Below are 12,716 nucleotides of genomic sequence, written 5' to 3' on the forward strand. Positions count from 1 at the left end.
TGAGTTTGGTAAAGACAATTAATTTCTCTGGGCCTCTGTTTCCTTGACTTTAAACTGGCACAGTGATAGCTAACTTAAAGGAACTTGTAAGGGTGAGATGAGATGAGGGGTAGAAAAGCAGGTACTGGAAATGTGAGTTCTCTTGGAGATCACTGACCAGCATTGGTGGTTCAGTGGTTGAATTCTCTTGGAGATCACTGAAGGACTCTCATTTTACTGATGAGGAAGTTGACATTCAAAGAAGTAATGTTACTTTTTTGTAAGTAGACCTCAACCAAAGTCTTTTAACTCACTATTAGTGTGCAAAGAACTTGTATGGCTCTCTGTCCTGTGCACTTGGTGAAGGACTAAGGTAAAACTGATTTGTGACTCTAATATCTAATATCTAGTGACTTGTAATAATCCCATAATTTCTCTATTCCTGGGACTAATCTAAGGTTACCTTTCCTTTTATTAAGACAGAGTCATGTCTTGAATAATAAGTGACTGTTTCCTGTATTCAATATCCCAACATCTCCTAGCTAAAGTTCAGGGAAGCAGCTCTCCGTGCTGCTTCTCCCTGCCCCCAGGGCTCTTTGTGAGGACCGAATAAGGCAGGGTTGGACAGCTGACTGAAGAGTGGTCTGTGCTGGGTCCAATCGATGACCCTTGGGGAGGCATGAACAAAGGTCTTTGGTCATCTTTGATTAGGTCAGCGATCACACTAGCTCTCTTCAGAGCCTAGGCTGGAAAATAGTGCAAAAATTGATCTGTGGGAAGCAAGAAGAGGATGGGATAGGTGCACAGAAAAGCAGAGGGGTCATGGGAGGGACGGTCACAGACCGTGAGAAAGGAGTGTGGGGAGGAGCCATCCCTAGGGCCACCACAGATCCCGTGGCCTTCTATTTCCATCTTTACTTCTCCCATTCCTCACTACTGGTGTTATATCCAACAAACATGCCCATGGGACATCAAGTGACCTGATTTTTGTCTCTTTCCTTTAAAATTCAGACTTTGAGGCTAGTAACTCTGTCTCAGTAAGATACATGGCAAATTCTGTACCTTTTCCAGTTCCTTTGTAAAAATAAGAGGTTCTTCAAATAGTAATGAATATGTCCAGCTCTTTTTTAAAAATAATCAAACTTTCAGTTTCATTCAAAGTTATTGTTATTCCCTTCCTAGGTTAGGCCTACTACCATTTCCTCTGACTTGAACTTCTATAGCTCCGCCCTCAGGGCTGAAGGGGAGCATGGAAAGGGACAAGAAAGCCCTCACTTGACTGATACTTAACCTGAAGTTTCACTTTCTGGTCCTAGCAGGTATTTTTGTAATTTTTCAGAGGACCACTTTCCCAGTACTAATTATGTTTGACCTGGATTTCCTTCATGTGTGGGATGTCTTGGTCCTTAGAGGTTGACTAACAACTTTTCTTTAGGCCTCTGGCTCTAATCTCCTCCCTCCCACAAATGCCATTGGGGCCCTGGGCCCTCTCCAGTCAGCCCTCAGGCGAGACTGAGTAGGACTGCATTCCAGCTCTCTCCCACAGTAGGTCCACACACACACGTTCACTCGGCCACAAGGAATTTTGAGAGTGTAGGCAGCTACAGGCTGAATGTTTGTGTGCCCCCAAACCCCATGTGTTGAAACCTAATCCCCAATATGATGGTGTTTCAAGATGGTGCCTTTGGCAGGTCATTAGGTCAGGTGGGGCCTGCATTAATGAGAATTAGTGCCCTTATTGCCCCTCCCACCATGTAAGGACATGGTGAAAAGCTGGCCACCAGGAGCCAGGAAGCAGGCTCTCACCAGACTCTGAATCTGCTGGCACCTTGACCTGAACTTCCCAGCCTCTAGAACTGTGAGAAATAAATTTCTGTTCCTTACAAGGCACCTAGTTTACGATTTTCTGTTGTTGTGGTCAAAGTGCACTGAGATGCAGGCCTAGATCAGGGCAGCAACCACCTCTTTGCTCTGCTGTCAGGGATGAGTCATAAAATAGATCTAAATGTCCCCCTAAACTGGAGGGGACGTATATCAAACAATCTGAGGAGTTTCCTTAAAAACTTTTCATCTTGGCCTGACCAGGAGGTGGCGCAGTGGATAGAGTGTTGGACTGGGATGCAGAGGACCCAGGTTTGAGAGCCCAAGGTCGCCAGCTTGAGCGTGGGCTCATCTGGTTTGAGCAAAAGCCCACCAGCTTGAACCCAAGATCACTGGCTTCAGCAAGGGGTTACTTGGTCTGCTGAAGGTCCGTGGTCAAGGCACATATGAGAAAGCAATCAATGAACAACTAAGGTGTTGTAACGCGCAATGAAAAACTAATGATTGATGCTTCTCATCTCTCTCCATTCCTGTCTGTCTATCCCTCTCTCTGACTCACTCTCTGTCTCTGTAAAAAAACAAACAAAAAAAACCTTTTCATCTTGATTTGAGGTGAAGGAGGAATTAACTCTCACCTGCCCCATTGGGGACAGTGTAGAATTTATAGCACACCAAGAGCTCTTTCTAGAAGCTATCCCCTAATTACTAATATCTTTTCTTGGCCTCTCCAACTTCTTTTACAGACCAGAATTCAGTGGTTGAAGGTATGAAACCAGTTTTCTGGCTTGTCCGTATTGCAAGTTTGCATGGTGGTATCTTTACTTTGAAACATGGTATCAATTACATGGTCACCCCAGATTAAACTGAGACTAAAAAAGTTTCATTTTAATGTCCTGTTTCACTTAAAATAAACCTCCTTTTTTTCTAAAATACATAATCATGGGTGTGGGTAGAGAGTTCCAGAGAAATCATGGAAGAATGGGAGAGGTAGGGGAAGAAGAGAGGAGAGTGATAGAAAGGCTTTAGATAAATAATTTAGGGCTCCTGCTTGTATTCATCATGTCCAATTAGTGGCGCCCCCAGTGCTTTAAAGTCATCTGGACGAGTTGTTACCACATGGTTAGAAGAAGTGCCTAAAACTAATGCCAAATAAGATAAGCCCAGGACATTTCCCCAAGACACCAAAGTTGGCTATAAAACTAGGTACAGCCAGCAAGTAGTTCAATATATAAATGTTGTTACCACCTTCCCAAAGTTGGATACAACAGCATGAAAATATTCAGCTGAAACAAATAATCCAGAATTCTAATCAAGACTATGGGTTGAATTTATATGAAATCACTCTTTCTACTTTAAAAATATAAAATAAAGATATGCTGAGCCTGACCAGGCAGTGGTGCAGTGGCGCAGTGGATAGAGCGTTGGACTGGGATGCAGAGGAACCAGGTTCGAGACCCCGAAGTCACCAGCTTGAGCACAGGCTCATCCAGCTTGAGCACAGGCTCACCAGCTTGAGCACAGGGTTGCTGGGATCATAAGCATGGCCCCATGGTCACTGGCTTGAGCCCAAAAGTTGCTGGCTTGAAACCCAAAGTTTCTGGCTTGAGTCCAAGATCACTGGCTTGAGCAAGGGGTCACTCACTTTCCTGTAGCCCCCTGGTCAAGGCACATATGAGAAAGTAATCAATGAACAACTAAAAGATGCCACAGTGAAGAATTGATGCTTCTCATCTCTCTCCCTTCCTGTCTGTCTGCCCCTCTCTCTGTCCCTCTCTGTCTCTGACACACACACACACACACACACACACACACACATACACACACGATATGCTGAATAAAATTTTAAAACATTTTAAACATGCCAGAATAATAAGTATTTTAAAAGTATATACTGTTACACAAAGTATTTTGAAAGTATCTATTGGTGATCAATAGAACAGAATAGACAGTATAGGAAGCTACTCAAATACACATAGAAACTTAAATTACGATAAAGTTAGCATCTCAGATCAGAAGGGTAAAAATGGATTATTCGATAAATAATGTTGGGACAACTAGAAAACCAGCTAGCAAAAGATAAAATTCTTTTTCTACCTCACAGAAAACAAAGATTTAAATACAGTGTGTCTGTAAAGTCATGGTGCACTTTTGACCGGTCACAGGAAAGCAACAAAAGGTGATAGAAATGTGAAATCTACACCAAATAAAAGGAAAACTCTCCCAGTTTCATACCTATTCAGTGCAGTTCGATGTGGGCTCACGCACAGATTTTCTAGGGCTCCTTAGGTAGCTATCCCGTATAGCCTCTACAGACTCATCACTGACTAATGGCCTACCAGAACGGGGTTTCTCCACCAAACTGCTGGTTTCCTTCAACTGCTTATCCCACCGAGTAATGTTATTCCTATGTGATGGCGCTTTGTTATAAACGCGCCAATATTCACGTTGCACTTTGGTCATGGATTCTAATTTAGTGAGCCACAGAACACACTGAACTTTCCTTTGTATCGTCCACATCTCGAGTGGCATGGCCATGGGCCGCTCCATTGTATACACGGTGTTACGTCATCATCTGCGCATGCGCACATGCTGCCACATCATCCTACAGAAACTGGGAGGGTTTTCCTTTTATTTGGTGCAGATTTCACATTTCTATCGTCTTTTTTTGCTTTCCTGTGACCGGTCAAAAGTGCACCATGACTTTACGGACACACTGTATAAGCCTATATAATTTTTCTCATATACCCCACAAACAAAAAACTAATGACAAATGCAAAAAATATTTGTACCTTACATCACTGTTAAACAGCTAATTCCCTTAAAATGTAAAGGGCTTCACAACACAATAGAAAAGTGGGCAAAGGGTGTAAATAGGTGGTTCACGTGTAAGGAAATTCATATGGTTCTTGACCTTATGAAAGATATTTTTTTTCATAACTGGTGCTGTTTCAAAACTGGTGCTTATAACAACAGAAATGTAAATTAAAGCTACAGTGAGATAGTTTTCTACTTTCAAGGCTGACAAAGAACAAAAAGTTGGTTAATATCCTTTGTTGTTGAAGATGTGGGAAAATAGGCCTCCTCGGGTACGCCAGGAGTAAACTTAGCGCAACCTCCATGGAGGCCAGGCCCCTCAACATAGAAACCAATGGGCTCTTTGGGCCAGCCAATTCTCTCTCTCTCTCTCTGGTTTTTATTTATTGGTGTTTGTTGTTGTTGTTGTTTTTAGGAAGAGAGAGAGGGGAGGGAGGGTGCGAGAGAGAAGCACTGCTGTGCTGCTGCACTCACTCTTGCCATCGCTGGTCAACCCTTGTATGTGCCCTGCCTGGGGATCGAACCTGCAACCTCGGCATGTTGGACAGTAACCAACTGAACTACCTGGCCAGGGCCCAGCCATTTCTCTTTAGAGATACACATAAATGAAATTACACAAATACCGAGCTACTCATTGCAGTAAGACGAGACATGTATAAGGATATTCACTGCAGCATTATTTGTACCAGTAAAAGACAGGAAACAACCTAAGTGCTTATGAGTAGAGGACTGGTTAAGAAATGGTACTACCACAAAACAGAGTAGTCACTGGGAGAATGAGGAAGTACTGATCTATAATCATGTCCACACTGTTATGTGAAAAATCACATTTGTAGTATGCTGTGTGTGTGTGTGTGTATAATATTTCAGAAAAGCTTCACAAGAAACTGATAACAGTGGTTTTATCCAGAGAGGGGACTGAGTAGCTGAGGAAATAGGAGTAGGAAGGTGTCTTACTCTCACTCTGTTCTTTAGGAAAGAGAACCTTTTGCAAAAGTGTAACTCCAAGCCCAGATTGATTTGGGGCCAAATTAACACTACCATTATGGTGCAGAGGCCCTAAACTGAGAAACTTACACAAAAATTAGTTTAGAAGAGGGGTGTCTGGAGAGGCCCTCAGCAGGGGATGATGGAAATGACCTCACATGAACCCCACTACAATGCTGGGCACCATCACCAGCTGGGCTCAGAATGTCATCCACCCACAGTGTTCTTTCTGGACCGATTTCTCCCATTTGCTTTATCTATGACTTTCCTGTCTCTGGGTCTCTGGTGTTCTTTCGAACCACCATGCTAGTTGCCGTGACAGACAGGTGGCCTCAGGGTCCCGAGAGCTGGTCCTGGTAAAGCTTCACCATGCCTAAAGACGCCCTGCTCCATATTCTCTCCCTGTCCCGTCTCATGTTTGTTCTCCAGTGTTTTCTGACTACAACTTGGCATTTACTTGCGGTTGTGGCTTCAGCTTGCCTCAGGTGAGTTTTCTTTCTAATATAACCTGGCTCCAGAGCCCTGCTGCCTCAGTCAACTTTCTCAGACCCAGCCACCGAATGAAACTTCCTCCGTGACGTCGCTGCTGGCTGAGTTTCGCCACCCGCCTCCCCTCCCTTTGTTTTCCCTTCTCAGTTTCATGGAAGGTCCTGGGATAGTTTCTCTGTTTCCTCCCCCCACCTTTGCTCCTGGGCTCAGACTGCTTGTGCTGACCCATGGAGAGGAACAAATGACTTAGGGAGTACCTATTTTTTCTTCCATCAAATGTCTGCTCTCCAAAGTGTTTAAAGTGTTTGAACCAGCTTTGTTGCAACTGACCTGATATTTTCTCTGCATTCTCTTTAACTTTATTGATGTCATTTTCTAAAGAGATAATGAGTTTAGCATGCTGTTCACTCCCTACATTTTTGTACTCTTCCCAATATTCCTTCTCAGTGAGTTTCTCAAGAAATAATTTCTCAGCATTACTTATTTGCAAGCGCATATCTGTTGAGAGAAAATAAAAACACCATACCATTTTTATATGTTGCAATCTGATTTTATGAAGTTAGGGTCTGATAGTAAAATGCTGTTATCTCATAAATTTTATGTCTGCAATTTAAGAAAATCTAAACTATTTGAATTATTGTTTAACTATCCGTCATGATTCAAAATCAAGCCCTGGGCTTGCCGATCAAGGCACATATGACAAGCAATTAATGAACAACTAAAGTGAAGCAACTATGAGTTGATAATTCTCACTCCTCATCCCCTCCTCTCTCTATAAAATCAATAAATAAAATATTTTAAAAAATACAATTCTAAAGTAGATGTGTGGTTTTGGGCTGTGATTGAGAACTATAATAGACAATTAAGCTCTATGTCTAGGAACCCACAAGTTTAAATTATTCCTGTGATAGCTTGATAAAGGTCCTATCTTATATAATATGTCATGTCACATGTACTTTTTATTAGTAAATTGACATTTTCCTGTTCATTATGTCTCTGGACAAAGTGATTTCTCCTTTTATCATTCTGTGGTCCTTGACAACCATTTCTGTAAGTTGTTGGAGTCTGTCATCTAGAGTTCATTTGTGTGAAATAGTATATGATAGTCATACAAGAGGTTTTCCTCTACCCCACTTATAAGACTTCTGAGTGAAAGATAAGTTCCCCAGGTAAACATGTACAAATATTGAGCTATCTCAACCATAAACTTTCAGTTTGCCCTGGTACACTTGCTAAACATAATATGCTACTCCATCTTTAGGCTCAACATCATGCTGCTGAGTATTCTGAAAAAGGAAGCGTGAGAGAGAGCCAGGTGCAATGAGCTTAATGACTGTTTGGCTCATGAGCACACAGTCTTGTCTGAGAGCTCCTTGATGGCAACACCACATCTTACTCATCTCTGTAAATCCAGCACTTAAGAGTCTGGCACTTTGGCGCTAGGACATGTTTATGGAATGACTGGAGCATTCCAGTCAGGCCAGAGGGATGTTCTTCAGTACAGAGAGCCAAAAGGACTCCAGACATGTCTTTTCCCAAAGAGCTAATGAGACTACTTATTTTAAAATTCTTTAATGGTACCTGTTACTGTCATTAAGCAGTTAAGACTCTTATAACCCAGATGGTCAGCTCCTCTTATTTGAGCAGACTATTGCTGCGTCAGCCCTGTGTCACCTTCAGCTTTTTGTGTGTGTGTGTGTGTGTGTGTGTGTGTGTGTGGTTCAGGTTGACATTACTGAAGATTTTGAAGAAGTTCATGTGGTGATTATTGTTTTACTTTTCCAGAACACCTCTCATTTTTCTTTTAGCAACACATTCTTCCTACTCCTTCAAATACAGGGTGGAATAGAAGTTGGTCTATGGTTGTTCGTATGGAAAATAATAGAATAACTAATAAATAACAGTACAAGAACAAACTATGTTTTGCATAGACACAACTATAAACCTACTTTTGTGCCACCCTGTATGTAGGCCAGTTATAGTGGCCCCTTCTCTTGACCACAGGGATTGGTCTGCGGTGAGAGCATGTGTCCTAAGCCAGGCACATGCTCAGAGTCCTTCTATAGAAATATGTAGAGAGAGGGAGAGGGAGATTTTTAAAAAGCTGAGATCTGACAGCATGTAAGGCTCTGGGTCCCCTGCCTTTTCTCTTCAGTTACATGAAAAAAAATTACCATCTTTTTTATGCTTAAACTAGTTGGGGTTGGATTTTTATCCTTGAAGCTAAATGAGTCCTAACTAAAAGTTGAAAAAAAGGGGTTATATCAGTACTTCCCAAACCTTCTTAAATCCTTTGGATCTTGTAAAAATGCAGATTCTGAGGCAGTAGGTCTGGATGGAGCTGAGACTCCACTCTGAAACAAGCTGCCTCGTGAAAATATGGCTGCTGCTCCACAAACCAAATCCAGTTGCCAGTGACTACCTGCCTCAGAAATCCTTTGTTACTACCTACGTAACAAACTGCCTCAGAAATCCTTTTCCCACACACCTGTTCCCTCCCTTTCGCTCTCTTCCTCGGCGTCTGTGGGCCGCTTTCTCCCACGGCCTCCACGCATGCGCGCCCCTCCTCTGCTGTGCTCAGTCATCCAGCTTGGGCCCAGCTGTGTGTGACTACAGACGCAGCACTCAGCCCAAACCGTAAACAGGCACACCTCAACTAACTGGGCCGTTCCCACTTGAAGGCAGTTTGGTGAGCACATCTGAGTTATCTGTTTTGGTCTCAATCCCATCTCAGGGGACTTATTAAAGTGTTCCTTCCAAACATAAGCAAGACTTTCCTGGAGAGGAGCCCTGAACAGTACAGTATCTACCTCCTCAGGACATCACTGTTGCCCATAGAGATTTGGGTAGGAGGAGGTTTATGGGAACAGTTTTGGAGACCCTCAAAAATGAAGTTTACTGACTATATTTGGTTTTGGTAATTATTTCATTCAAAATAACAGATCTTCTATGCATGGAATGCCTGCTCTGTGCAAAGTGCTTCGATAGGAGGCTCTCTGAAATATTTGGAGAAATTCAGGACAATCTATGGTAGTCCCTTGTTTTGCCTCTGTTGGGCAAATAAAATGTATTATGCTCACTTTGTTAAAGATGGTGCTGCCCACGAGGAGGACGTTGCCCAGGTGATATTAATGTGTGTTGGGGTGGGCTAAAGGCAGGCAGAATCCTTGTAGCCTGGGGCTTGGTTTTGGGATTAAGCCTTTCCCACCCTTTTTGATGTGGGGTGGTACAATCTTATCATGCCTCAGAAGGTGACTTTGTAGTAGAGACTTACCTATTTTGTATATTGGATTAAAGGTTTGGATTTCTACACTATAAAATAGGGGCAGAACGGGAGCTTGCTTTCTTGGTTCCTGAGATTATCATTAGAGGAGAGAGCAGAGAGAAGAAAGCAGAAAGAGGCCATGTGGCCAGGAGAAGCAGCCAAGATGGCAGAGTATTGAGTGAAAGGCCAGTTTGTGCAGTTTGATGCTGGAGAAGGAAGGAGATGGGGAACAGAAGTGAATAAGTCTGGTGAGCTAGAAACCTTTGATTCTAGAAAACTCGGATAAGTCAGTAGCTTTGTGAGCACTGAATGTGAGTGGGTTTTGGAGCCCAGTGTGTGTTTTTGCTTGCCCTCCGGGTGCAAGCTAGGATTAAAGACTATGGCCCACCAGTTTTTGGCTCTGTTGTTTCTTTACCGACTGTCCGAATCCAATGCGAACCTGCATGGGCCAGGCTGCTTTGATAGTGGCCGTGGCTTCTGGCTCTACAGCCTCCCAGCTTCTAGTACTGCTTCCTGATAGCACTCAAGTCTCTTTCCCATGCTTTCCAGTTTTCTAACAGAGATGGTATTTATAGGAGTTCTGGCAAAAAAAACCCCCACAAACACCTACAAGTGTCAAAACTGTGTGTGTGTGACTTACCCCCAGGATCATGGTATTTCCTGAGCCCATAGGAAGAGTATGTGCTGGGTCCTTCATATTCTGCACCCAGCATCATTTCTATCCGTGTCCTCCGGAATGCTCCTTTTTCAACTCGAATCCTTTTTCCCCATTCAGGTGGGGGGTGGGGGGCGAGACGAGCTTAGCTACACAGAGATATTGGGCAGGGGAAGCTTTCTGGTTATATTCACCTTGTCATTCCTCAGTCTGAACTGAGGCTTAAGCCAATGAAGCCATCAAACAAGAAAATTTCCCAAAAGAAGGAACAATCCCCACCATGAAGACTTCAGAGTGGTATCTAATAAGATATTTTCTGGTGTGTAAAGAGTCAGAGGGTTTTCATGTGCGTTTGTTTTTGACTACTGCCTTCTCTCCTCCTGCTCACTTGGTTTCAGTGTCTCTGCCCAGCTTGTTATTCCCCTCTCCTGTTCATTTACCTACGTGTGTTTGCAATTGTGGTGATAATGATATCATCTGAAATATGTTCACAGCATTTTTAACATATTAGGAAGCAGGTGCATTAATACATTCAAGAAATAAGTTGATTCAGCTTTATGATAATTTTCTAAGTTAGTAAATCACCTTTTAAGTTTTGTTTCTGGTCACTTTCAAACTTCCACATTTCTTTCATTGATGTTTCAATGTCCTCTTTTGTTACAACTTTTATTCCTTCTGATTTTTCTTCACTCAGTTCCTTTAGTAGGTTCCGTATGTGCCAAATCTGTTCATCCTTTAAGCGTTTATTCTGTCGTGAAAATAAACATCTGCTGAAGTATTTACATTGATCTTCCTTAAAATAGAGTCACACATTGAGGCTTGCAAAGTGAGAAATAAATATTTAGTGAAGTAAGTTACACAATTATAGCTCTAAAAGTTTGTGGAACACTGAAACTTTAAAATAAAATTAAACACATCAACACATAACAATTGGATAGAAGGTTACATTTATTTATTTATTTATTTAACCCCGTGTGGGGCCAATGCTCTGCCCATCTGGGGCCATCCTTGCAACTGAGCTATTTTTAGTGCCTGAGGCAGAGGCTCTATGGAGCCATCCTCAGCACCCAGGGCCAACATGCTCAAATCAATTGAGCCAGGAGAGGAAGAGAGAGAGACAAAGAAAGGGAAGGGGGATGAGAGGAGAGCAGATGGTAGCCTTTCCTGTGTGCCCCTGACCAGGAATCAAACCTGGAACTTCCACATGCTATGTTAAGCCAACCATTTAAAAAATTATGTTATTAATCTACCAGTTTCTCACCCCGTACTAGGATCAATGAATATTAAAATTAGGCCTTAGAGGTCAATTTCTGCTGCTTAACATCATTCTTCAACAATCAAATAGTCAGTTATACACTAGAAATATATAAGTGAACAAAATAGCAAAAAGTACTGCTCTTGTGGAATTTACATTATTCTTTGCTTTTTTCACAAATGATCCTAATTCTCTTATTTTAGGGCAATGGCTACTCACCATTCTAATACTTCACACTTGAAATATAGACTGGGTTTCCTCTGTGAATACCTATAACTACTAAGCCTTTTATTTAATCAACTTAGAGTTTATTTTTGCCCTTGTCATCTTATTATGTATATTATGTATAAATATGAAAATATTAGTGTGTTGTGAACTCAATACATTTTCCTTGTAATTTTCTTAGGGTCTCTTTAAGTTCTAATACTCACTTCCCTGGTGTCTCTTTCAATTTTTTAAAGCCTAATAAAATACATATACTTTACATTTATAGTATATATTTTAATATTTCTTTTAGAAATTACTTCTTTGCTTATAATTTAACATGCTCTTTACTATAACTTTTTCAACATTATATTTTATTTCTGATATTCATGTTTTTTTATCCTCTTAACATACTTGGATACTTTAAGAGTATTTTCTTTCTCACCTGACTAGGCGGTAGTGCAGTGGATAGAGCAGGGGTCCCCAAATATTTTACACAGGGGGCCAGTTCACTGTCCCTCAGACCGTTGGAGGGCCGGACTATAAAAAAAACTATGAACAAATCCCTATGCACACTGCACATATCTTATTTTAAAGTAAAAAAACAAAACAGGAACAAATACAATATTTAAAATAAAGAACAAGTAAATTTAAATCAACAAACTGACCAGTATTTCAATAGGAACTATGCTCCTCTCACTGACCACCAATGAAAGAGGTGCCCCTTCCAGAAGTGTGGCAGGGCCCGGATAAATGGCCTCAGGGGGCCGTAGTTTGGGGACCCCTGGGATAGAGCATCGGACTGGGATGCGGAGGACCCAGGTTCGAAATCCCGAGGTCGCTGGCTTGAGCACGGGCTCACCAACATGAGCCCAAAAGTCGCTGGCTCTAGAAAGGGGTCACTCACTCTGCTGTAGCCCCCAGTCAAGGCACATATGAGAAAGCAATCAGTGAACAAGTAAGGTGCTGCTACGAAGAATTGATGCTTCTCATTTCTCTCCCTTCCTGTCTGTCTGTCCCTATCTATCCTTCTCTCTGACTCTCTTTCTCTTGCTCTCAAAAAAAAGAGTATTTTCTTCCCCCAAACTGATTCTTTTTGCTATTTCTTCTCAAACTTTACTGTGTCTACCAAGCTCTAGGGGATCTTGCTAAAATGCAGATTCTGATTCAGTAAGTTTGGCACATTTTTGACAAGTTCTGGGTGATGCCAAGCCTGTTCCACAAGCCACACTTTGAACAGTAAGGTT

At 42.0% G+C, this 12,716-nt stretch overlaps 1 protein-coding gene across 2 annotated transcripts in view; it reads right to left on the reverse strand.

Moving 5' to 3' along the window:
- Positions 1 to 12,716, reverse strand: part of CCDC83 (coiled-coil domain containing 83) — a 62,511-nt gene that overhangs the window by 24,086 nt on the left and 25,709 nt on the right. For both annotated transcript variants that reach the window (XM_066253700.1, XM_066253701.1), the window contains 2 exons: positions 10,596 to 10,758; positions 6,421 to 6,588 (listed from right to left, as the gene is read on the reverse strand). In XM_066253700.1, coding sequence (XP_066109797.1) covers positions 6,421 to 6,588; positions 10,596 to 10,758 — 331 coding nt within the window. The remainder of the gene's footprint in view (positions 1 to 6,420; positions 6,589 to 10,595; positions 10,759 to 12,716) is intronic.

This window comes from Saccopteryx bilineata, chromosome 1 (genome assembly GCF_036850765.1).
Source record: "Saccopteryx bilineata isolate mSacBil1 chromosome 1, mSacBil1_pri_phased_curated, whole genome shotgun sequence".
NCBI classification, from domain to species: Eukaryota; Metazoa; Chordata; class Mammalia; order Chiroptera; family Emballonuridae; genus Saccopteryx; species Saccopteryx bilineata.